Source organism: Nomascus leucogenys, chromosome X (genome assembly GCF_006542625.1).
Source record: "Nomascus leucogenys isolate Asia chromosome X, Asia_NLE_v1, whole genome shotgun sequence".
NCBI classification, from domain to species: Eukaryota; Metazoa; Chordata; class Mammalia; order Primates; family Hylobatidae; genus Nomascus; species Nomascus leucogenys.
This window is the reverse complement of record NC_044406.1, coordinates 8,158,323-8,183,735: the sequence shown is the minus strand read 5'-3', so window position 1 is coordinate 8,183,735 and position 25,413 is coordinate 8,158,323. Positions and strand designations below refer to the sequence as shown.

Below are 25,413 nucleotides of genomic sequence, written 5' to 3'. Positions count from 1 at the left end.
GATCTTGATCCCACTTGGTTAAAATTTCCATAAAAAGCTCAGCTCTTGTCTGCAGCTGACCTGGGTGCAACAGTTTTGGCACCCACAGAGTGCAAAGTTTGCTCAATTTTAATGTTTCAGTCAGAATTGTGTAAGCTTAACCAGTTGAGATGTCTATGGTGTTGGCTATTGTCTGTACTGTTAATTGCTGGTCCTCTTCAGTTAGTTAGGGAATGAACAAGATAAATTTTTTCATCATCACAACTTGATGTGGATGGTTTGCCATGGTGGGCTTCATCTTCAACATCATCTCATCCATTCTTAAAATGAGTTATCCACCATTTGTAAACTGATTTCTTTAGGACACTGTGCCCATAAACTATTCACCAAGCATCAATGATTTCACCATTTGTCCACTCAAACTTCACCACAAATTTGATGCTTGTTCTTCTTTCAATTTTAACAATTTATGTTGCTCTGATAGAGGCTCTTTTCAGGCTGATACCTTATCGTTCTTAGTGCCTCAAACTAGATCCTGTTGAGAGGTCATAACAAATTAGTATGAATTTATTTTGATGCAAAACGTTTTTGAAATCCATGTATAGATTTTTCGTAATATGTATGTCCATGAACTTTTTGAAACTTTTTTTTTTCCTCCCCAAAATGTTGCAGCATGCAGGGGGATTACAATCCACCAGCATGTATATAGAAAAGCAAGACACACTATCTTCTCAGGACACTGCAGACAGCTCTGCCATGTGACACCTCCCTTCATAGCAAGATTAGGACTCCTTTTCTTCTAGAAGAGTCCAGCAAGGTTCTGCATTTGCACATCTGGAGTCACAAGGCTGCAGATGGATTGTGAACACACCATGAGATAGTGTCTGCCCAGGGCTGTCCTACCTCTCTGGATAACCATTGTTTCACCTTCCCAGGGTGAGCCTGGGCTAGGCCACACTGATGTTGATCAAAGGTATCAAGGAGATGTGAAGTTTTAGATTTTCTAGGGGAATCTGCATCCTTCATCTCAGTAGTGCCATTCTGTCTGCCCTCTCCCTCAGGATCAGAAGCCCTTCCTCTGTTTGAAGATCCCCTCTTACCTCATGAGGCAGTTCCACCACCCCATTCAAAAACCAAAGAGGCCAGCTGCTGGCTTTTGCATCCTCCCTTGCAGCTAGAGCAAGGCACGGGACCTGGCAGAGCCAATCAGGCATGTCTTACGTTAGAAGCTTGTGCCTCAGGGAATGGGCTGCAGAGAAACACTTCTGAATCCTTGGCAGCAGGCAGGCCCACTTTGGCAGGTAGCACTGGGTTTGCCTCCAGGGCCAGTCCAGCATCCAGTGTCGGGGTGTGGGCAGCACCCAGTTCCATCTCTGTCATCTTCATGAGCCTAGTCCTGCAGCCTGCTCTTGACTGTTCCTGTCTGTTTGGCCTCTGAGCCCAGTTCTCCAGTTTCTTAAAGCTGCCCAGTATCTGGCTCATTCATTCCTTTGGGCTTACATTAGCAAGAGTCAGGTTCTGAAGCTTTCAAACAAGAACCCTGAGATCTGAGTATCCAGCCAAGATAAGGTCTCCCAGACGGGGCACCAAGCATCACCAGCTGATACTCATGCATGTGTCTTTAACCTGGTGAGCTGAGCTGAGTGAGAGGGTGCGGCATTGGGCCAGGCCTAGGTACTGGGGACAGAAACATTATCATCAGGATGTGTATTAAGGCAACCTAGGGAATGAGGAGACAACTGAGCAAACAAATGATGAACTGAGATGATGGCCAGCCTTGGTTCTGAGCGACTTCCTTGTAAGGCTGGTTACTGCAGGGGATGTGCTTGTTCTGTTACCGTTTAAAGATGGCAGGTGCTCAAGTACCTTGGGGTGCTACAGGAATGATCCAGTGGAGAGAAAGCAATGATGATGATGGAAGGAAAGTTCTTGAAGAAGTGAGAAGGATCTGGGATCTACAGCCAGGAGTTTGGGTTGGCCTGTGACAAGGAGGCAATAACAGAGGTGTAGCTGGGAGCACAGTTTGGGTGGAAAAGGGAGACTGTTCCCATCAGATAGCTTTCACTTGATTTTAATTTACTGGCCAGTTTATCAATCCCACCATCAATTTTTTTTTAAGAGACAGGGTCAACGGGGCATGGTGGCTCACACCTTTAATCTTAGTACTTTGAGAGGCCGAGGTGGGTGGATCACTTGAGGCCAGGAGTTCAAGACCAGCCTGGCCAACATGGCAAAAAACCATCTCTACTAAACATACAAAAATTAGCTGGGCATGGTGGCACACACCTATATCCAAAGCTACTCGGGAGGCTGAGACACGAGAATTGCTTGAGCCTGGGAGGCAGAGGCTACAGTGAACCAGGATAGCACCACTGCAGTCTGCCCTCGGTGACAGAGCAAGACCCTGTCTCAAAAAAATAAATAAATAAAATAAATAAATAAATAAATAAATAAATAAATAAATAAAAAGGAGAGAGACAGGGTCTTGCTGTGTCACCCAGGCTGGAGTGCAGTGGCGCCATCATGTTCGTTGCAGCCTCAATTTTCTGGGCTCAAGCGATCTTCAGCCTCCCAAGTAGCTGAGACCACAGGCACTCACCACCATGCCCAGCTAATTTTTATGTAGAGATGGAGGTCTCACGATGTTGCTCAGGGTAAAAAACTTTTTAGTAGCCTACTAATTTCCCCCATTTCACAGTAAGATATCATCATGTGCAGGTGTGTTGTTACGGAAGCACGCACACACCCAGCTGTTTGTTTCCCGCAGTGTCTCAGGATAAGTACCTTTTGCATGAGGGTAACTCTGTTCCTAACCAAAGCCTCCATTCTCCAGAGCATTTGCTTCACATTCTAGCTGAAGGCTGGTCCTACAGATAACATCCTCCCTCCCCGAACCCACTGTTCCTTCTCTATTCTCCAGATGGAATTTCTTGCCTTACTTACCATGCTGTGGGTGAGACACTTCAGAGACAAAGGACCCAGACTAGACAAAAACTGGCTCAGTCATCTTTTTTAAGGGCATAAATCTGTTCTCCACCCCCTCCTACCCTTTTCCTGTACTTCACAAGGGACTTCCAGGTTTCCACCAGACAGCCATCATCAACAGCCAGCTTCCAGAGAGAACTCGTGCACAGAGAGCTTTCTGTGAACATGAAGAATGTTGATATCCTTTTGAAACAGCCCCAAGATGGGGCAATTAAAAAAAAAAGCGAGATCTCTGTTTAGTGAGTTGAAACTTAGATTCCTAAAATAAAGGAGGAGCTTCAATGGACAGGGGGAAACCTTTTGAGACTCAGTGTGGGGAAGGGTTCCATCCATTTGAAGATTTAAGTTATATAAATTCTGGCAGTCGTGGTCCCAATCAAGTTTCCTCTATATCACAAAGAAACCCACTTAGAGCTAGTCATACGTCAACGGCATTCTTAGGGGAGCCACCAAAGCCACCCGCCACACATGCATTTATCCTGGGAACTCTGCCACATGCTTTGTGGTCTGCCCACTGTTTCCATGCGGTTCTTCCCGAGGTGTCCCAGGGTTCTGCAGTACCCCTCAGGGTGCCCCAAATCCACCACCTGGCAACACACTTGCTCCACTTGGCAGAAGCTAAAGACAAAAATGAAAATGAGCAGGTGAACCCCAGAAAACACCGGGAAATAGGATAGGTTTTTCTCTAAAGGTGACAACTGCTCATATAATATTCAGTCTTCAGTTGGCAATTCAAGACCTGAATTTAAGGATTTGGTCCCTGCAAAAGTCTGGATCATCAGTGAAGGTCACAGGCACACTTGATCTTTCCCAGGGAATCACCATAGAAGCCTTTATGCCCCTAGCCATCTGCTTTGTCCTAGTGCAGAACAAGCAGGATTAGAGGGAAATGACACCGTGACTTCGTCTGGGACTCATCTGCAAAGTGAAACCTTAGACTAAGAGTAAGGCCATCTCTTCACCTCTCAGAATCTACAGCCGCCTCCTTCACAGAATGCGGATAGCAACATCCATTCCCTAATTACATTATTTAACAGCCACCTATTAATTAAAGCAGCATAAATGAAGACATGCACAGAGCAAATGTCAATAAATGTCTGCCACATGTTGGTTTGCACCATGCAGACGTCCATGTCCAAAGTCACCCCATCCTGTTAGGTTCTGCGAATTACTCAGGGGTAATTCGGGAACTCAAACTCCCCGTCAACCAACCCGCGGATGAGAAAACACTCATTTGCTTTGTCTTTTTCCAACAGCCAGCCTGAAATAAAAGAATGAAAAGGAAACACACTAAAAAGCATGCTCCCTGGACAGAACCACCTTTCAGAACAGCAGGCGGCTGCTGTGACTGCCACGTCACTGCGTTCTGCCCCCCGCTCCCTATCATCTCACACAGCAATCCTAAACAGAGGCACTCAAGGTACTTCCTTCTGGAGAAAATACAGAGCTCTGTCTTCAGTCATGCAGTCAACGTGGGCCCAAGAGTTCCAGAGCGAGAGGAAGAAAGCACACCCACCAAGTTCTCTAATATCAAAATAGAGCAATTTATTCAAGACACTGAATATGATCTGTTGATTCTCTCTTGAAACAAATGAGCTACAACACACAAGGTGATTTTTTTTTCTTCAAAGAGCGTGAGGGTGAGTACAGGTGGCGGGGGGGATGAAACGGCGGTCAATGTCATCTGAACAGAATTGGAAAAATGCCAATAGAGAACACGTCTGGCTGTACGTCTGACACAGACAATAAAAACTGCACAAGCCAGAATGCAAAACTTCAGTGAGTGGCGGAAGGAACATTTCTGCATTTGACAAGAAACATAAGCTTTTTTTCTTTTTTTTTTTTTTTTAATGGCGGAACAAAAGGTTAAAAAAGAGAAAAGCAACAAGAACACAGCAGACCCTTACATTTGACAAAGTGCACTTCACGTGGCTCCATGATCTATTTCTTAGAAAGACTAAACAAAAGTCAAGTCCTACGGTGTCGCGAGGGGTCAGAGGGTTTCACCCTGTAACGTCCGGCCCTTTTGGTCCCCCTTGGGGCAGCATCCCTTTCCCAGGTATGTGCTGGACCTGACTCTCGGTCACTGTGAACCCAACCAAAGACTCGAAGAAGGTCTGTCATGCTATGTCTGCTTTCAAGGTCACGTTTGGTCACTGAGACTTAGGCAATTCCTCACCATGTTTTAAGAGCTGTAAACAACGTTGAACAATAACATTCCACGGGCCATTTCTTGATTACAGGGATGACTCTACCAACACCGCAGCAGCAGAGAGGGTGAGTAGTGGTGCGCAAATGCTGGAGGCTCCGAAAACGGCTGTCCGTGGTGTCGTCCTGCTGAGAACGGGGATGGATATGAAGGGTGCTAGCTGCATCTCGCGCTTGGTTTTGCTTGCGGCCGCCGGCTGGGGAAGCCAGGGATGGAGCCTGGGGTCCGAGGCCTCCCAGCCCAGGTTTCTACCTAACAATTCTGATGTGGTTCACATTCATCAAGACTAAAGCCATCCCTCGAGAGAGACCCTGGCTACCGACATTCACGCGAAGATTGTCTAGTGAATCGCTTGCGACACATCCCACCATCAGCATCCCACAGTAGTTACTGGTTTGCCAAGCACAAGCCATGTCCTAACGACAGGCTGGCCTTTGACAGCAGATGCTCTGCAGAGATGAGTGCATTTTTATTTGGGTGGGGTAGAGATGGTGTCTTTTGGACCCCAACAAACTGTACTCTAAACTTAACAGAGTCCTTGGGATGGGAAATCATCACCTCATCCGGGGACACTGGCTATCTTCAAGGATGGGTGTGGCGACTCCACATCACTGTGACCTTCTTTGCTAAGTGTTTCGGAAACAGAGCCCGAATAAGATACTCATTTCAGAACCAGAGCACTTTTTGGTCTTCGGGGACATGAACAATTCACATACCCAAGTGGAGGCCAATCAACGATCTGAGAATGGTCAACACACCCTGGCTTTTGGAGGTGGTCCTGGCACATTCCAAGTTCCAGAGGAAGCCCTGACCCTTCCCTGACGGCTGGGTTTTGGCTCCGCAGATGAATGCCACCTTCACAATAACACCATCTCGCTGCTGGAACACACACCAGATTGCACCCTACCCACTGCTGGTGACACAGCAGCCCCCACGGGCCGGGCCAACTTCCTCAGCCCTTCTGCCCACAGGAAAACCAATGGGAGAAGAGGTCCTTGTCCTTTGGCCTTTTCCCCCTTGCTAATGAAAAAAATAAGTCAGTGTCAGGTTATGACAGCAAGCAGATGAAGGTCACCAGATTCACTGAAATGAAGCTCTTCTAGGAACACAAAGCCTTGTTTAATTTTTTAAAAACAGCAAAAAGATTATTTAGAAAAGATCTTTCTCCTAGTCTTCTGTGAGAGAAAGAAATTATAAAGATGGCAGAAATTATTAGCGACGTTCTACCTCTATAATTCACGTTCAGGACTGAAAATCTTCCTTCTGCATTCATTTCTGTCAGCGTTAGACTAAGTGACATGCGGGAGCCTCTATGTCAGCTCTGCAAGGACTCGCCAAGCCTGCTCATCGGTCGTTATACGGTTGTGGGAAAGACGTAGCCAACACGCCTAATCCAGCCGAGCTGTCGTTTTCGACGGCTTCTGCAGTACCCTATGGTTCTGCCAATGCGCCCTTGAGGCCAGAGGGCACGCGGCTCTTCGCTGCTTTCCTGCTGGCCGCCAAGGTGCGTACACACCAAAAGATGCGAGGTTCTTCTCGCAGCCGGCGTGGATGGGACCTCCCTCACTGGCTGCAGAGCAATCTCACTGCTGACCCCTAAAGACTGACCCTTGTCCAGCCAGTTTTCCTGACCACCTTTCCTGAGGCTGAGGGGAAAGCCAGGGGCTCCCTCAGGCCCTGCCTGTGGCTTCTTCAGTTCTTTTTAAAACATGAATCACACAAAGCTCTCTATGTCTGATGGCCATTTTAAGATTTTAAAATTGTTTTAACATAAAAATATTATTTTTTTTCCAAAAATACTCCAGGCTCTTTCTCTTATAAGTCATTTTTTTTTCTCCTGTAAAAAGCCCCCCTGCCCTGCCTTCTTACATAAAGCACTTACTATGCGCGAAAGTGCCCTTGAGACCTAAGATCTGAAGCAACTATGAGAAAGGTACAGAGGGAGGGAGAGAGAGCGAGCACGCCAGTGAGAAAGCGAGCGCAAGCGCAAGGGGAGGAGAGGGTGGGAGAGGGCGGAAGGGGAAAAGCTGTCCATGGGAGATTGTGTCTTCATGTCCACGGGGCTGCATCTCTTGAGGGTGCACTGAAAAAGCTGAGCTCACCAGAGAGAGTGGAAAGGCAGGGGGAGGGGCAGGGAGCAACAGAGGGAAGAGACAACAAGCCCAAGACAGCTTCCATCTCAGACAGAAGGCCCCCAGAAGACAGAATTCCAGCCGATAGAAAAACCACCCCACGAACAAAGAAGATTCTAGGAAATAGAAAGTGTTGGGATTACAAAGTTGCGCATTTCATCGGTACAAACTGGTCTTTGAACATCCTTTGTGAGAGCAACTGTAGTGTCCAAATTGTCAGGGAAAACAAAAAAATAAAAAACCCCAAGGAGGAGGGTTTTCCCCCCTTCCCTGTTTGGTTTATCACAGCATTTTGCTTTTTTTTGGCACAGCTTTTTACATTTCTTTCCATTCAGCCATCACAGAGCCTGTTCCGGGTGGAAACCAATCCACACGCCTCGAGCTGGTGACTTCCTCCTTCCCAGACTGAATGTCCTCAGTGGAAACCATTCTATCCCCGTTTGATATGATTTGCTTTTGTTTTTGCTCGCCTTTTAAAAACTTCTTGATGAAGATTACGAAAACATATAGACTCCTGCGGCCAGAGACGAGTTGGTTTCAGAGCACACTCTAACGCAAGTCAAGTTCCTGCGGTTTTGGAGAATAGAACTGCAACCCCTACACATTCACGGCTGGTCATTAGAATTCTTTTGTTTTTTCGATGATATTTTGTGGTTACTTCCGCAGATCCAAAACACACACCTGGAAGGAAAGATAAAGCACCTGTCATCTTGAGAGACAACACAAAGATGCCTTTAGAGTGAGAAGTCGGCAAACTACGGCCCCTACGCCCAATCCAGCCCTCCACCGATGTTCGTCAGTAACGTTTATGGGAACATTGTCATGAAGGGTCAGAGAAGCTCTCATAACAGACTGGCATCTGGACATCGGACCGAGCAAACTGAAGCAAACAGCACAGAGCAGAGAGGCCAGGTTAAGGGTAATGATAGGAATTAACAGAGTGGCAGAGGTCCCAGAAGGGACACCTGCAATCGTGGGGAAGATGACAATACGAGCCCAAGTACACGGCCTCTGACAACATTTGGGGACTACACTGACACTTGGCCGGTCAGCCAGAATGCCGCTTGCCCCAGAGGTCAGGGCAACCCCAAGTCCAGGGGAAAATAAGAAATCCAGATGCCCCATGGGAAGAGAAGAGGGCCCAGGAGACCTGCAAGATGGCCACCAGAGGCCCGGGCTTCTCAGCCGCAGCATGGGTGACAATTGTGGCCACCCTGTGCACAGTAGAAGGTTTAGCAGCATCCCTAAGCTTCACCCACGAGCTGCCAGTGGCATCCCCATCTAAGCAGTCATGCACCACATAATGACGTTTCCAGCAACAATGCACCGCACAGACCACGGTGGTCCTGTAAGATTATAACCATATTTCCGCTGAACCTTTTCTATGTTTAGATAGATCCGACGCACAAATGCTTACCATTGTGTTCTAGTTGCCTACAGTAATCAGTATGGTCACCCGCTGTCCAGGTTTGTAGCCTGGGAGCAATAGGCTCTACCACACGGCCTAGGTGTGGGACACGTATTATCATCTAGGTTTGTGTCAGTCACTATGATGTTCAGACAAAGATAAATGTGCCTAATGATACATTTCCCAAAATGTTCCCGTCGTTAAACAACACATGACTCTGGTGACAACCTAAAATAGCTCCAGATATTGTCTAATGTCCTCAGAGGTGCAGAATCACCCTGGTTGAGAACCACCAATTTGACTGAGAAAATGTTGACTAGAAGGACACTCTGGAAGGGACAAGGAGAAGGCCATTCCCAGATGTGGTACCAACTCAGATGGGATCCAGCCCAGAAGCTTCCTTTGGCACTGGGCTAGGCCCTTCAGGACACGAACGCTGCACACGCCCTGGAAGCTCACTTAGGCATCAGCTGCCCCCAACACCCCACTCCCCAGCAAACCAGAGGTGTTGCTTACAGAGCCGTCGGACGCGCTGGCGCCCACTTTGTCTCCTCGGGCGTTCCAGCACACCTCGAAAATGCCGCCAGTGCCTCGGTAGCTGTGGACGAGATTTCCACTCTGCAAAGCAAAGCAGCTGTCACTTACAACGCAAGGGGTGCTTGCGACAGATACAGGTGTGGAATGTGCGCTCCTCCTGCCCTGACGTTTGGTCATGAACATTTTCAAGCATGGTGAAATTTAAGGGCTTTCAGTAAGGACTCTGGGGGCTGTGGAGATGTGTCTCTAGGACTTCCCACCACGAGGAGTGAACCTGATTACTTATGCCTGCAGAATCTGCCACCACATTTGCGTGCATTCTGAGGGTGCACCCAGCTGAGGACTGATGGAGGCAGGAGACCATGGCAGTCATCTGCTGAGACTCACTCATCTGGTGGGTAAGTGGCTCACGGACTCTCCATGAGCACGGCCAAAACTTTCTACAGACCTGTAGGGCCATCCCTGACTCTTCCTACCCTCCCGTCTCTTTCCCAGGGTCAGACTGGCCTTATGGTCTGAATTCTCCCTTCCCCCTACCTTCCTCCCTGTTTCCATCACAGCTCTTTCCCCCAATAAATCTCTCGCCCATCTAATCCTGTTTTGGCGTCTGTTCCTTGGAGGACCTGAATGAATACAACATAATGAATACCCCCACCCCAGTAGCAATGAAATTTACTGTAATTCATGATTAAATGTAATAATATGCCATGACGTTAAAATGTACGTATTTTTGTTCATTTGAAAGAACAAATGCATAATATACATGTAATGGAAAACACCACGGACCATTGGTTTTTGGTTTAAAACAGCATTAACTTGACAAATCTAAGAGGTAGGGGAAGTAGAGTCCTTTGAAAGAGTTGAATAAGGCCAGGCGTGGTGGCTCACTCTGTAATCCCAGCACTTTGGGAGGCCGAGGCAGGAGGACTGATTGAGCCCAAGAGTTCGAGACTAGCCTGGGCAACACAGTGAGACTTTGTCTCTACAAAAATTAATTTAAAAAAATAGAGAAAGAGTCGAATAAGCCTTCACTCATGATTCACTATGGTGACAGGCAGGAGAAATCTGAAGACCGAGACCAGGAGGGCTGTCCCAAATCCTCTGCTCAAGTGGGCTCCTTAAAGGGTGGTGTTCCATGAACTGAGAAAGGTGTGTGTCAGCAGTATTAGAGAGAAGTATTTTTATACTTGGAGAAAGGTTAAAATGGGCTTTAAGATTCTCTTAAGAAAAATCCTAAGGATTTCTTGGCCGGGCGCGGTGGCTCATGCCCGTAATCCCAGCACTTTGGGAGGCCGAGGTGGGTGGATCACCTGGGGTCAGGAGTTCAACACCAGCCTGGCCAACATGGTGAGACCCCGTTTGTACTAAAAATACGAAAGTTAGCCAGGTGTGGTGGTGCACACCTGTAATCCCAGCTACTCGGGAGGCTGAGGCAGGAGAATTGCTCAAACCCGGGAGGCGGAGGTTGCAGTGAGCCGAGATGGCACCGCCGTACTCCAGCCTGGGTGACAAGAGTGAAACTCCAATCCAAAAAAAAAAAAAAAAAAAAGTCCTAAGGATTTCTTTGATTTATAAAAAAGGGTTGAAACAATTCAGTGAGTTTTTGACAACAGGCTGTACCTAACTGATCATGTCATTTTTTTGATAATTGACGTGTTGTTTTTACAAATCCACCCATTACTATTTCCAGCAAGGATTTCATGAACAGAGACTCTTACACACTAGTGCTGAGATGTGTGCTTCCCGGAGGGCTATCTAGGGCTGTGGGGCTGGGCTTGGCATTGGGTTGGCTCTACACAGGGCCCACCATTTCCTTTCCTTCCCTGAGAGGATGTGGTTCACATGAGGTCCCTGGGAAGCCTGTGATCTCAGTGGACCCCTTGCCAGTGAACACGGCTCATCACCCGTGAGTCCATAGGGGGAATGAACTTGAGGGTATAAATCCCCCTGAATGTCAACCAAGCCAAAAGGAACCAAGAAGGCAGTGCAGATGAAAGGGGGCAGGGGAAGGCTGTGTGATTCCTCCCTCCTGAGGCGAAAGGGACCCCTTCATTATTTTCAACAGCTCCTAGCATATTATCACCTCTCTCTTCCCTTAGAATAGAATCACGTGCTGATGGCCCTATACAATCCTTTATGCTATGCAGTGCTACTTCCCATCCATTTCTACACTTTACAGCTGGAATTCTTCTATCCTCAGGTGTGGCCCAAGATACCCACAGCAGCCACCTTTATTTAAATCCTATGTCCCTTCAATCCCTGCTAAAAGGACAACCCAATATTGACATACCTTATGTCCTCAAACAGAACCTACTTTGATTTGAAAAATCGAGGCTGGGCGCAGTGGCTCACACCTGTAATTCCAGCACTTTGGGAGGCCAAGGTGGGCGGATCACCTGAGGTCAGGAGTTCAAGACCATCCTGGCCAACATGTGAAACCCTGTCTCTACTAAAAATACAAGAATAAGCTGGGCATGATGGCAGGTGCCTGTAATTCCAGCTATTCGGGAGGCTGAGACAGGAGAATTGCTTGAATCTGGGAGGCAGAGGTTGCAGTGAGCCAAGATCACGCCACTGCACTCCAGCCTGGGTGACAGAGACTCTGTCTCAAAAACAACAACAACAGAATAAAACAGAAAATAAAAATTGAAGTGGCATGACAACAGCAAGCGCACATTCCTTCCCACTCCCTGGTCTGCTCCGTAGGGGAGCTGCAGGAGCTGGTGTGGGCAGAGGAGGTGGAGCTGGCCTCGACCCCGTTGGCTGGTCCCCCACTCCCACCCTCCAACCTCAGTATCTAGAGAGCAGCATTTCGGTGATAACCGCTAAGAAGAGGAAGAGGCAGGTGGAAGGTTTCATGCCACGGACTCAGAAAAGTGAAAAGAAGACAGTGGCTCCTTCAAGGAAGAAGGTGTGCCAAGGTGAGGGTTCGGAATCAAATGGCCAAGAGCCACGATTACGGCAGACACGACGCCCTTCCTCAGGGAGGGGAGCTGCCGGAGGTGTCTGGTGGGGGAAGAGCTGACAGCCCACGTGGGGTGCATGTGGACAGCATCCACTGGGTCTGCCCGGGGAGCCTGGGCTTGCTCCACTCCCTCCGGGGCACTGCTCTGAGCCAAGGGCACTGCAGTCGTGGCTATTCGGGCATCCCTTACTAAAAGGATTCGGCGTAAGGGTCAGGAGCTTACCTGAGTATTCCAGATATGGACGCACTTGTCGAAGGATCCGCTGGCCAAGTACTTCCCATCAGGGCTGAAAGCTACGCTGTAGACAGGCTCCTGATGCTTCGTGAGCGTGTGAGTGCAGACGCCTCGCTCTATGTCCCACAGTCGCACCGTAGAATCAAACGAAGCACTAGCGAGGTGGGAGAGAAAGCAAAATCAGGAACACACGGTGGCTTCAAACAGTTCTCCATAACGTGTATCAGATCTCCAGGAGTTGTTTTTCCCAGGTTTTATGTTTCAAAAGACAATCAACTAAAAAGCTTTTTGTCTTCTAAAATGTAACTACTTACAAGTATTAAAAACAAAGCCATAGTCATTAAACAGAAAAAAAAGCTTTAATGGTCTTATTAGGGAAACAATTTGATATCTACATTTGTTTCTGCACCTTTTTTTTTTTTTTTTTTTTTTGAGAAGGGGTCTTACTGTGTTGCCCAGGCTGGAATGCAGTGGCGTGATCATGACTCACTGCAGCCTCAAACTCCTGGGCTCAAGCGATCCTCCCGCTTCAGCGTCAGCAGAGAAGCTGCAACCATAGGTCCACGCCTGGCTAATTTTTGTTTTTTTATTTTTTGTAGAGATGGGGTTTCACTATGTTGCCCAAGCTGGTCTTGAACCTCTGGGCTCAAGACATCCTCTTGCGTCACCCTACCAAACTGTTGGGATTACAGGTGTAAGCCACTGCGCCCAGCCCTGTTTCTATGTTTTCTATAGATGTAAATGGTAAATATTTTTGTAGAATATCTACTAAGTTTCCTAAAATGCCCCCACAATTTAAAACATGACATCTATCATTACCAACTAAATTAATACAGATAGCCATATTTGGAAAAATAGCAAATTAAGTGAATAAACATTTAAAAAACTTTTTAGGCCAGGTACAGTGGATCATGCCTGTAATCCTAGTGCTTTGGGAGGCCAAGGTAGGAGGATCACTTGAAGCCAGGAGTTCAAGACCAGCCTGGGTAACATAGGGAGACCCTGTCTCTAAAAAGAAAATAAATTTTAATCAAACAAGAATTAAAATACAATCACATCCACATATGTAATCACATTATTGAAAGCTGCAAATGTTAGTTCTTTTCAAATTTAAAACAGTAATATCTATCACAAAGCTATTGTCTGGCTTTCTTTCAACAGGGACCCACTAGGTACTGGGATGCCCCTTTTATACTTGCTGACTAAAAGGATAATTTATGCTCCTAATAGCACCACGTGACGCAAAAGCACCTTCTGAGTCATCACAAAATGACTCGAGGGTGCAGTACTGTATCACAGTAATTTAAGTGGATTTTATGACAATTACTTGAAATATGAGAATTATGGCCTATGTGTTCTTTGTTTTTTTGGTTCCATCTCTCAGTGGATGCAGGAATTCCATCCTGTCCTCTCTAAGAGATGACCTTAATTCGAGCACTGTCAACAAGAGTTGGCGCTGCCTGGCTTGCTGTCCCTCAACTGTGGCTCTGCACTCATGTTGGGTGGTTTTTTCTTTCTTTTTTTTTTTTTTTTAAGAGACATGGTCTTGCTCTGTCACCCAGGATCCCAGGCTGGAGTGCAGTGGTGTGATCACTGCGCACTGCAGCCTCAATCTCCTGAGCTCAAGCCATCCTCCTGCCTCAGCCTCCTGAGTAGCTGGGACTACAGGCACACACCACCACGCCTGGCTAATTTTTTGTAGAGACGGGGTTTCACCATGTTGCCCAGGCTGATCTTGAACTCTTGGGCTCAAGCCATCATCCTGCCTTGGCCTCCCAGAGTGCTGAGATTATAGGCGTAAGCCACTGTACCTGACTCAAAACCATCCTTACCTCAAAGGCAGGTGTTACTCAATAATTCTATCCTGGCCCCTTCAAAGTGAGCTACTGCTTTGCTTCCTCTGAAGGGTTCAACACACGTGCATGGACACGCTTTAGCAAAATTTCCTGTTGTCTTTGTGTAACACACAGCTGTGCTGGCTGTGCTGCCTGCCCTTACCTTGCCAACATGATGTTGGAGTTTGGGTTGCTGGTGGCGGGCCCAGTGGGGCTCCACTTGATGGTGTAGATCTCTTTATTGTGAGCCTGAAGATCATGGATGCACACCTCCTGTTTCATGCTCCAGATCTACAGAACACACCAGCCACGACATGAGCAAAAGCCGTTCCTGCATCCGGGAACGATGTGGCATCATTCCTCCCGGGGGTGCACATGGGGCCCATGGCAGGGTGGAGGGTGCACAGTGGTGAGAAAGGCTGCGGGTAGGCTGGGATTCTCAGTGGGACCATGACTGACAAATCGTAGTTCACCGGATGACAGAGGAAGGGAGAGTGGTCAGTAATAAATAATCCTCACAGAGTGACCGTGAGACTGGTGTCGAGTGCCCGGGGTTGTCTGGGATTAAACAGCCCACCCCTTGCCATGCCGACTCTACCTTCAATGTCATGTCATCCGAGCAGGACGCCAGCAACATTCCAGAAGGATCCCATTTGATGGCGTTGACCTCGTTCTGAAAAGAGAGCAGAACAGTCTGAAAAAGACATCAGGGCCTGTGAGTAGATGAGGTCGCCTTCCAGCAGGGGGCAGCAGCGCGCCACCGTCGCTGCAGAAGGTCTTCGGCTTCAGCCTGACATCAAAGGGCACAGCCCAACCAGCCATCTAGTTTCTTTTTTCTCACTTTGCCTTTTTCATTTCTATAAAACCACAGCCCTATACCACACATCACCAGCCACTCTCATCCATACCTTGTTAAGAAAAAAACCTTCCCTGCTAGGAAGGAAGGCAAGTGAAGAAATCACATACCATAAAATGCAGCAAATAAAACCAGTAAAACCAGTTACTTTTTAAATTGGCCTTTGAAAATCACTTTCCTATGCACTTTTCTTTTTCAGACAGGGTCTCACTCTGTCTCCCAGGCTGGAGTGCAGTGGCAGGATCACAGGTCCTTGCAGCATGAACCTCATGAACTCAAGCAATCCTCTTGCCTCAGCCTCCCAAGTAGCTGGGACTACAGGCAGGCACCACCATGCTTTTTTTTTTTTTTTTTTTTTTTTTTGATTTCTGCCCAGGCTGGGCTCAAGCGATCCTCCCACCTCGACCTCCCAAAGTGCTGGGATTACAGGCGTGAGCCACCATGCCAGGCCTCTTATGCACTTTTAATGCAACAGTTCCTCCCTGTGTCCACACCCATTAGAAGGTATTTCTCTCCTGCAGGTGAGTGGAGGTGGAGGGAGGGGTAAACATGAGAAGTGAACCCTCACCTATTATGGAGTTCAAGCGGGGTAAGGGCTGATCCAGGTGGAAGATGGGCGACCCAAATGCACACACAGGCAGGCACACATGTGCAATGCAAGTGAGAGGCAAATACTGACTGGCACAAACACACACGGCACAGGCAAAATCCTGGCTGGGGGCTCGTGATCAGCACAGCCAGGTAGCAAAAAGTGCAGGCTCAGGACACCTGGGGACCATGAGGCTAAACCCTGGAGGATAAAGGTGAATGAATGTACCCAGGGGCCAAGGGAGACGGGGACACTCCTGGGACAGGAATGTATAAAAGAACCACCTGTGGCAAAGGCTCAGCTGGGGAACAGCCTACCCAGGAGAAATGAGGGGACACGGCGTACCAGCTTGGGGCTCCCTCAGGGGTGACTATAGGGCCCCATATGTCCAGTACAGTCCCACCATGTGACACCTGCTGTCCTGGCCTAACAATTAACTAATTTCACACTCATAATGAATTTTCTAAATTTCACACTCCTAAGAGCTCCGGTTTGGATAAATTGTATGGTCAGGTTACTTTCTAAGAACATAGAGTTTTGCAGGGTGTGAACTGGACAGTGACGAGGCCACATCTGTGTTCCATGAGGCACAGGTGGCCCAGAAAAGGGAGGAGGAAGAAGTTTGGCAGCCCAGGAGCAGGCTGCTGCGAGAGCCCGGGAAGGTGGAGGGGGCCGACTGGAGAGGCGGCTGAGGGGTGTCAGTGCGCACATGCATAGGGGTCTAGGAGTGTGAATGTGTATGCAAGGCCAGCAAGGGTGGCTCTGACTGCAGCTGTTCAGAGGAAAACTCATGGGCCCAGGAATGTGGAGCTGGTCACCATGGGCTGTCCCTAGCCAAGCCCATGCAAAGGAACAAATAACTTCCTAGGCGTGGACCCCTAGCTCTGCAATGCAAGCCCCAGTTCCTGGGCCACCTCCAGAGCCGGCTCATAGGTCTCCAGTCAACCCCAGTGAGCTGGAGCTTTGTTCAGGGCCATCAGCCGCATTAAGACCCACTTGAAGGGCCAAGGCCTGTGCTGGTGGCAAGGTCCCGGGCAGGACACCTGGGAACCGCAGATAGCATATGCAGCTCTATTAAAAACTTGTGGATAGTCCAGGGTTAGAGGAGAAATAAGTTTAGACCGGGAGAAGAGAGTCAGTTTGGAGCCAAACAGACGTTAAGAAGACGATAGGTGCCTGTGCTGTAAAAGCACCTTCCTTTGGGACAGGGACCCCTGGGCCAGGGGTGGGGAGAGGTGGGCATTAGGGGAATGAGGACAAGGGAATTTACATCAGTTTAGTGGCATGATGGCAAATCTCCAGGGACTGTGGTCATCCTTTCCTGCTTTAACAAGGGACCCCCACCCTGCCCCACTGCGGAGATATTCTGGGTGCTGGTGAGAGAAAGGCAAGATGCCATGGTCCCCGCGTTGATGCACTCTGCATTTTCTGGGTGAGGCAGACACGCAGGCCAGCAGCTACTGCCAGGGCTGTGGCACTCACGTGGGCAGTAGGAGCTCAGGGGGTGCGTGAATCCTCCCCAGGGCGTGCGGAGGATGCGTGAACGGGCCTGGAGAGTGGGGAGGATTGTTTCAGACCGAGAGCTGCTGTGGGGTCTAAGGCAGGGAGCATTCCAGGCAGGGCTCAGCGCGGGGCAAGGTGCTTGGCTGCCCGTGTCTTTAGGCGGACAGAGGCACAGGGAGTTTTTAGACACTAGCCCAGGGGGTCGAGGCTAGTGAATGGGTTTACCAGCAGACTGGAGATTGCAGAAGGTTAGAGACCATAGAAAATTGGCTAATCTGAGGGAGATTTGGTGAAAGACAGGGAAGCGCCTCAGAGGCCACACTAAGGAATTTGCTAAGTCAGCTGTTGTTCACACTGTCGTTCCCTGGTCTATCATGGATTTGTCAGCCTCTGCTTGCCTTTAGGATTTTCTCTGTCATTGATTCTGGGGTTTGATGACCATATGCCTAGGTGGATATGGTCTGTTCTGTTTGTGCGGTTCTCTTTATATTTGTTCTGCTTGAAATTTGCTGAGCTTCTTGGATTAAATGTTGATGTTTTTCCACCAAATTTAGGAAAACTTGGCCGTTACTGCCTCGCATGATTTTTCTGTTCCATTCTTTCTTCTCTCCCCATCACGCATATAGGTTTAGGGTCCATGATATTGTCCACAAGCCATTAAGCCTTTATGCATTTTTTTGATCTTTTATCTGTTCTTCAAATTGGCCAGTTTCTATGCTCTCTAACCTTACTTCCGCAATCTCCCATCTGCTGGTAAATCCACTGAAGTGGCTTAGATCGGTGTCCTCACGCACATCTCAGGTGGAACTGTCACCCCGATGCAGAGGTGGGGCCTGGTGGGAGGTGTCTGGATGATGGGGCCAGATCCCTCGTGGCTTGCTGTCTTCATGAGTTTTTGTCCTTTAAAAGTATGTGACACCCCCCACTCCCCCCACCTCTTGCCCCTGCTCTGGCCATGTGAGGTGCCTGCTCCTGCTTCACCTCCTGCCATGGTTGGAAGCTTCCTGAAGCCTCCCCAGAAGCAGATGCTGCCATGCTTCCTGTATAGCCTGAGGAACTGTGAGCCAGTTAAACCTCCTATCTTATAAATTACCCAGTCTCAGGTATTTCTTTAGAGCAATGAGAGAATTGAGAACTGCCTAATACACCCACCTATTAAGACTTTCATTTCAGACATTATATTTCTCAGTTCTCAATTTCTTTTCTTTTTTTAAGAGACAGGGTCTTGCTCTGTTGCCTAGGCTAGAGTGCAGTGGTGCTATTGTAACTCACTGCAGCCTTCAACCCCTGGGATGTGTCCACAGGTGTGCGTCACCATACACAGCTACTTTTAAAAATTTTTTGTAGAGACAAGAGTCTTGCTATGTTGCCCAGGCTGGCCTCAAACTCCTGGCCTCAAGCAATCCTCTGGCCTCAGACTCCCAAAGTGCTGTGATTATAGGCATAAGCCACCACACTTAGTCTCCATTTTTTTTTAATGACATGTTTTTTTTCTATTCACTGCAGATGTGCCCCGTCTATTCATTTATTGTGAGCATCGTTTCCTTGATGTCCTCTACATGTTTCTCATAGATACCTTAAAGCCTTTGCTGCCAAATCCACCATCTAGGTCATTTCTGAGTGAACTGTTCTCACTGCCAACCCCAAACTGGGTCAATCCAACCACCATGGTTACCATGGGGTAACCATGATAGCTCAAATAGCCAAGGGGTGTAGAAGAGCTGGTCTGCTGCTGCAATATCTTTTAATTCTACGCACACAAGAATCGGCTCCCACATCACATTCTCACAAACTCGAGACCAGTGACAAGAGCTCTCACTTACTGTGTGTCCCTGGAAGGTTTTGACTGGGCGGTCACAGCCGAGCCTGCACACATGGATACACATGTCTGTGCTACAGGAGGCAAAGGTCGTGTTGTTCTGCCAGTCCACATCAAGGGCGGGGGCTGCAGCAGGGAGGGAGGACATCTGCAGTTATTCACCGTGTGCACAGCTCCATGGATTTACAACAATGAACAGCACAGTCAAGAAGCCTCTTTAGTTTACTTATTTATTCATTCTAGAGACAGGGCCTGCTCTGTCACCCAGGCTGGAGTGTAGTGGTGCGATCACGGCTCGATGCAGCCTAGAATTCCTGGACTCAAGGGATCCACCCGCCTCAGCCTTCCGAATAGCACATGCCATCATGCCTGGCTAATTTAAATTTTTTTTTTGTAGAGACGAGTTCTTGCTGTATTGCCCAGGATGGCCTTGAACTCCTGACTTCAAGCTGTCTACCCACCTCGGCCTCCCAAAGTGTTAGGGTTATAGGTGTGAGCCATTGCACCCAGCTAAGAAGCCCCATTTAGTAACATGATAAAAACGTCTCAAGCGTGAACACAGTCTCTTTCTACGACCTTAAAGACCCTCTCCTGCCACGTTGGCAGGGATGACAAGATGTCCTGGGAGAGAGGCTCCGTGACACCTTCTTGCACCCCACGGCCTGCAGAATCTCCCGCTCCCATGGCACAGTTAAGAAAGGCAGGTGAGAGGGCCGCCCTGCCTGCTCTGTACCTCGCTGCTTCCAGCGGCATCTCTGCAGTGAGCTCATTTGATTTGATTTTGGACAGAGAGGAGAAAAAAGGAGAGGAAAGATTTCATGTCCTATGTTCAAGATACCTCAATATGAAAAAAACTCTCCCATAACACATTAAGACATCCCCTTGACTAGGGGATAATTAGAGTCAATAAAAACCCCTTTGGGATGAAATGGGACGCACACCTCAGGGCCTGTGACCAACACCCTCCCTGACTTTGGGCCTTTCTCAGGTCCAGGTGGCTCAGGGTCACAAAGACAGAACAACGGGGAGCTGACCTCCCCTTGTAGTTTAGTTACAGCTATGGGTCTCATTCTCTACCTTCTGATTTATTTTCTAGGATGGCAGCTGGGAATCCGACAACTTCCCAATGTACCAAAATGGCCAGGGCACTCGTTAAAAGCCAGGCCCTGGTTCTGTCCTCACAGCGTCTGACTCCACAGGGCTCGACCATGCCCTGAGAGGCACTGGAAGCACAGGTGACAGAAAGGGTGCTGAAGTCCTAGCAACTGGACCTCATTCCTCGTTCTGCCTCTTTACTGACGTGCAGCTGAAGGCTGACGGTTTCCTGGAGTCTCAGCTACAGATGTGGCTGTTGCAAGTAGCCCCAGACAAGGGGGAGCGAGACGAGGCATCTCAGGGGATCAGCAGTGCCTGGGACAGGGAGTGCACTGGAGGTGTGGAAGTTCCCACGGTGGGGGCCACTGTGCACTCTCATCCTCTTCTGTTTCTGGGGAAGCGTGGCTTCAACTGCTCACTCCTGTCCTCTAGCAGAGAGTGGGTCTGCGGCTGGGAGCGAGCACCTGTTCCACCTCCTCTCAGGCGTCCACGGACTGCAGGGGTCACCCGCTTTCCTAGGGGCCAGCAAGGGCGCTGCGCTCAGGTCTCCGGTCTCTTTCCACTGTGGGGGCCACAGCAGCAGATCATGTTCCCTGGGCTTCTTCCCACTTCATGCCAGAGAACTGATGAGCAGCAGCAAAGGCCATGTGATGCCGAGACAGAAGGGCACAGGGGAAGAGGCGGCTTCTCTGGTGATCTCTCCGCTTCCCCTGAAGGTTCTGAGCAACCCCACCCTCTTATTAAGGATCATCGTGAGGCTTCTTGTGCGGAGAGGACCTCCACAACCAGCCCTGTGTCTGGAACCCTGACTATCAAAGGGAATGACTTAGGGATGTGAAAAGCACTGTGCTCCATTACATGTGAAATGGAGGGAAGGGCCCTCCCTTCCCAGGGTTCATGCTAATTTAAGGGAGTAATGTCTTACGGGGCAGGGAGCTTGGGGCTTCGAGAGCTAGTCGTCCGCATCTGACCACCTCTCGTAACCCTGCGCTTCCCATGCAAGCCCATGGAAATTACTTTTAGCTACTGAGTGGGCTCCATGATGGCCCAGGAGAGGAGGCAGCAGGGTTAGGCAACTCTACAAGCGTGCCCAGCCAAGAACTCTCGTTGGTTTTCCTAGATACTATGGTCCATTCTGTTATTTGCCAAGTTATGTTCTCCAAGGTAGCTGTAAACACTGAATTAGCCAATAATGAAGCATTGCTTCTAGGGGAAAGAGAGGGTTAGCTTCTGCCAGGCTCTGGCCACCATGTCCTTACCAATCGACCAATACAGAAACTCATCTTATGTGAGTTTTTTTTTTTTTTTTCTTGGAGATGAAGTCTTGCTGTTGCCCAGGCTGGAGTGCAGTGGCACAATCATAGCTCACTGCAGCCTCGAACTCCTGGGCTCAAGCAATCCTCCTGCCTCAGTCTCTCGAGTAGTTGGGACTATACATGTGTGCCACCACGCCCAGTTATTTATTTTTTTTTTGAGACAGGATCTCACTCTGTCACCCAAGCTGGAGTGCAGTGGCACAATCTTGGCTCACTGTACCCTCAATCTCCTGGGCTCAGGTGATTCTCCCACCTTAGCCTCCCTAGTAGCTGGGACGACAGGTGCATGCCACCAAGCCCGGCTCATTTTTTCAAAGATGTTTTTGGCAGAGATGGGATTTTGGTGTGTTGCCCTGGCTGGTCTAACTCCTGGGCTCAAGTGATTCTCCCACCTTGGCCTCCCAAAGTGCTGGGATTACAGGAATGAGCCAATGCACCCAGCCATGTGTGTTTCCTAAAGGCAGTCAGCGCTGAACTGAGAAGAATCCAGCTTTCTCTAAATACTAGCCATCGATTGCCCCTACCCTTCCTTGGTCTTTAAATAAGGGGTGCAAGCCTCCATGTGTTTATCCTCCGTAAGCACAGGGACCCCATTCGCTTCCCCATCCAGCTCCCCCCGCAGGCGGAAAGTGTGGGTGGGAGGAGCGGGTGTCAGCAGTGGTCTTTTCCACATCTGAGATCTCTCTTCTGTTCCATCCCCAGCAGCGTGTTTCATGACAGCCCCACGGGTCTTGACGCATTTTCTTGGTTCTCGTTTACAACATCGCCTGAGCTAAACAGCAAACTTCTGGTCCAGCCTCTGCATTTGGGCATGTGATTAATATACCTGGAAATGTGACAATCTGGCGAGTGCTCCAAGAGATGGCGACCAGCATCTGATGACTCCTCCATCTAAAGCAAGCAAGCTGATTCAACCCCGGTCCAGGATGGCTTTGAATGTGGCCCAATACAAATTTGTAAACTCTCTTAAAACATTAAGAGTTTTTGTTTTGTTTTGTTTTTTCAGCGCATCAGCTATTGTTAGTGTATTTTATGTGTGGCCCAAGACAATTCTTCCTTCAATGTGGCCCAGGGAAACCAAAAGACTGGACGTTCCTGATCTAAAGAGAGGCTCCCCTGAGCTCAGGTGGTTAGCCCCACTGAGTCAGCTCCTGCAGCCACAATGCTTGGAACCGCGTGGTGAGTGGCCAGTAACAAGGCTGAGCTACGCTGGGGGCCTCTGCGCCCTCCCTCCCATGCAGAGGCCAGTGTGGTTCAATAGCCCTCATTCTTCTGGGCCCAGCCAGACATCCCTTTTGAAATGCTAAGAGATTTACAGGAAGCTGCAAAGGTAACACAGAGAGGTCCTGTGTCTCGTTCACCCAGGTTCTCCTGAAGGTTACATTTTGTGTAGCTGTAGCGTTGTATCGACGCTGGCAAGTTGACACTGGTGCAATCTGCCTGTAGAGTGCTGTCATTTTATCACATGGGTAGATGCGTATCGCTGCAATTGAGACCCGGAAGTGTTCCGTCGCCACTAAGATCTCCCTCAGCTACTGTATCGGCTCCTCACATGCCTCCTCAACTCCCACACCGCTGACGGGTCCCAGGTTTCTATCATTTCAGCATCATGAGAATGTTACATAAATGAAAGCACAGAGCATGCAACCTTCTGAGACTGGCTTTTGTCGCTCGGCAAAATGCCCTTGAGATCTCTCCTGGCTGTCGTGCATCAATAGTTCATTCCTTTCTGTGGCCGAGTTTCACTCGGCCTCGAGTTTCACCACGAGGCTCTGAGCTAAGGCTTCCTGCCGACGGTGACCAAGGGCGCCCCCATGAGGTGCCACTGGGGAAAAGCTAGTGGGGCAAGGCAATGTCTCCTATCACCCCATTAAACACCAAACCTGCCACAGCCACAGAAAGGCGCTCCTCACAGCTCTTCCCAGCTGCATTTCACCTGGAAGAGTGAGCTTCTTTCTCTTCATCTTGAATGTTCTCTAACACACTGATTGATACCAAAAAGACAGCAAGTAACGGCTAGATACGTCTGACCTGCAGACGGGAAACGGGTCTACCTCATGGCCAGCCAGATTACAGGGGAGAAGCTCACGCAATTCAATGCGGTTTGCGCTCTCCTGGGTCAGCTGGGTAGAAAACCCTTCCATAGGGCCCTGGGGACACTTTGGGAAAGATTTTCTGCTGAAATACATTACAGATGAATTCTTAAGATACAAATGTTAGAGGAACCTTATTGATGTTTACCTCAGGCATATTTTTCTCTGAAAAACAGAAGCCAGAGCTTTCTGCACTAGACACCCCTGCCTCACCCCCCGGGTCTGCGTGTCTGGTATTCTAGGGCTGTGAACCTGTCACAGCATCCTTCTTGCCTGCAAAGGTAGATTTTGGCACTTAAGCCAAACGTGACGGAACTCCACTGGGAAGGGTATTCTCACTAGCCACCTGCTTTGCTTTGCAGTCTAGAGCACAGAGTGGCAAGTGTCTGGCATGGAGATGACACACAGATCACAGGCTGTAGGTGGAGTTGCCAGGGAAAGATGGAATGGGTACAGGGTTTCCTTCTGGGGTGAAGAACACTTTCTGGAGGACCGAGTACACGTGCTACCTGCATTGGGAGCCTTTTGTCTCTAATATGCTCAGCACCTTCATCAACAGTGTTCAATTAAAGCAACACCAGTAACAAATTTCACCGGCAACCCTGAGAGGTGTGTTTGGTGTGGGTCCCAAGCTGTGCAGGAGTGGCTCTCCCTCTCCACGACAGCAGAGCAGAAACAGCGTCCTCCCTGAGTCTCCCTCACTCTCTGAGCTGCCTGTATGAGGAGTCCCTGCTGAAGTACTGCATGGAATATAACAGATGTGGGTTCCTATGCATCTGACACAACCGTGCCTCGATAGGACCTCCGGTTCATGGTCTTGTTTCCTGCAGGGCCCATGTCCCCTGCCTGGAGCCCTCCCCAGGCACCGATGGCTGTTCTGTATTGGATGGTCGTTGGGGATAGCCCTCCCATTCAGAACATCATTTAAGCACTCCAAGCTGCCTGACAAGAAAGACACTCAGATCTCCTCCCGGACAATGCCCCAGGGACAGCTGATAGAATAGTCAACTTTCGCCCCACATATTTAGGAATTCCTTCAAGACGGATCAGACATTTGCCCTTAAGGGAAGTGGCACCTACCCACTACTGTCCACTTTAAGCCAGTCTGAAGACTTCCAATAGTCTATTAGCTCTGCGGGTGGCCATCTGTCTTTAAGAGGCCACGTCTAACATCAGGACTGAGTTACACAGAGGAGGGAGTTGGGAAAGAAAATGAAGAATCACTTTGGAAGACCGAGGTGGGCAGATCACTTGAGGTCAAGAGTTTGAGACCAGCCTGGCCAACATGGCGAAACCCCGTCTCTACTAAAAATACAAAAATTAGCTGGGCGTGGTGGTGCACGCCTGTAATCCCAGCTACTCGGGAGGCTGATGCAGGAGAATTGCTTGAGCATGGGAGGCAGAGGCTGCAATGAGCTGAGATCACACCACTGCACTCCAACCTGGGTGACAGAGTGAAACTGTCTCCAAACAAACAAACAAAAACAAAACAACCCATGAAGAATCAGGTGGGAATCTAGAAAATGAGAATCTCTACAGACTCCAGACCCCTGGGCTGCCGCACGTGGCCTGGCCTGGCTCCAGTGCACAAAGGGATGTAGTTGGGTCCAGAGCAGTGGCCACACATCTGCGTAGCAAGGTGTTAACACCACAGGCCCGAGGCTGATCTCCCTACAGAGGCTTGCTTGCAAGGCCGGCCCTTGGCTAGCGACTGAGAATTTAGATTTCTGGAGAGTTCCCACCCTTCCCTAACAGACGCAAGCGGCTCACTCTGCTAACACTTGTTTGTGCAAACAGTGTGTTTATGCTATGCACCTGCTTTCCTTCTGGGGGGTCTGCAGTTTTGGCTTGTACTAG

At 49.0% G+C, this 25,413-nt stretch overlaps 1 protein-coding gene across 1 annotated transcript in view; it reads right to left on the bottom strand.

The window, feature by feature from the left end:
- Positions 1–4,484: 4,484 nt before the first annotated feature.
- The window catches only part of TBL1X (transducin beta like 1 X-linked), a 254,388-nt gene continuing 233,459 nt past the window's right edge, over positions 4,485–25,413 (bottom strand). The window contains exons 13-18 of the mRNA XM_030806534.1: positions 19,057–19,178; positions 14,884–14,958; positions 14,449–14,576; positions 12,439–12,604; positions 9,230–9,331; positions 4,485–7,986 (exon numbers count right to left, since the gene is read on the bottom strand). Of these exons, the coding sequence (XP_030662394.1) occupies positions 7,960–7,986; positions 9,230–9,331; positions 12,439–12,604; positions 14,449–14,576; positions 14,884–14,958; positions 19,057–19,178 (620 nt within the window). The 3' untranslated portion in view covers positions 4,485–7,959. The remainder of the gene's footprint in view (positions 7,987–9,229; positions 9,332–12,438; positions 12,605–14,448; positions 14,577–14,883; positions 14,959–19,056; positions 19,179–25,413) is intronic.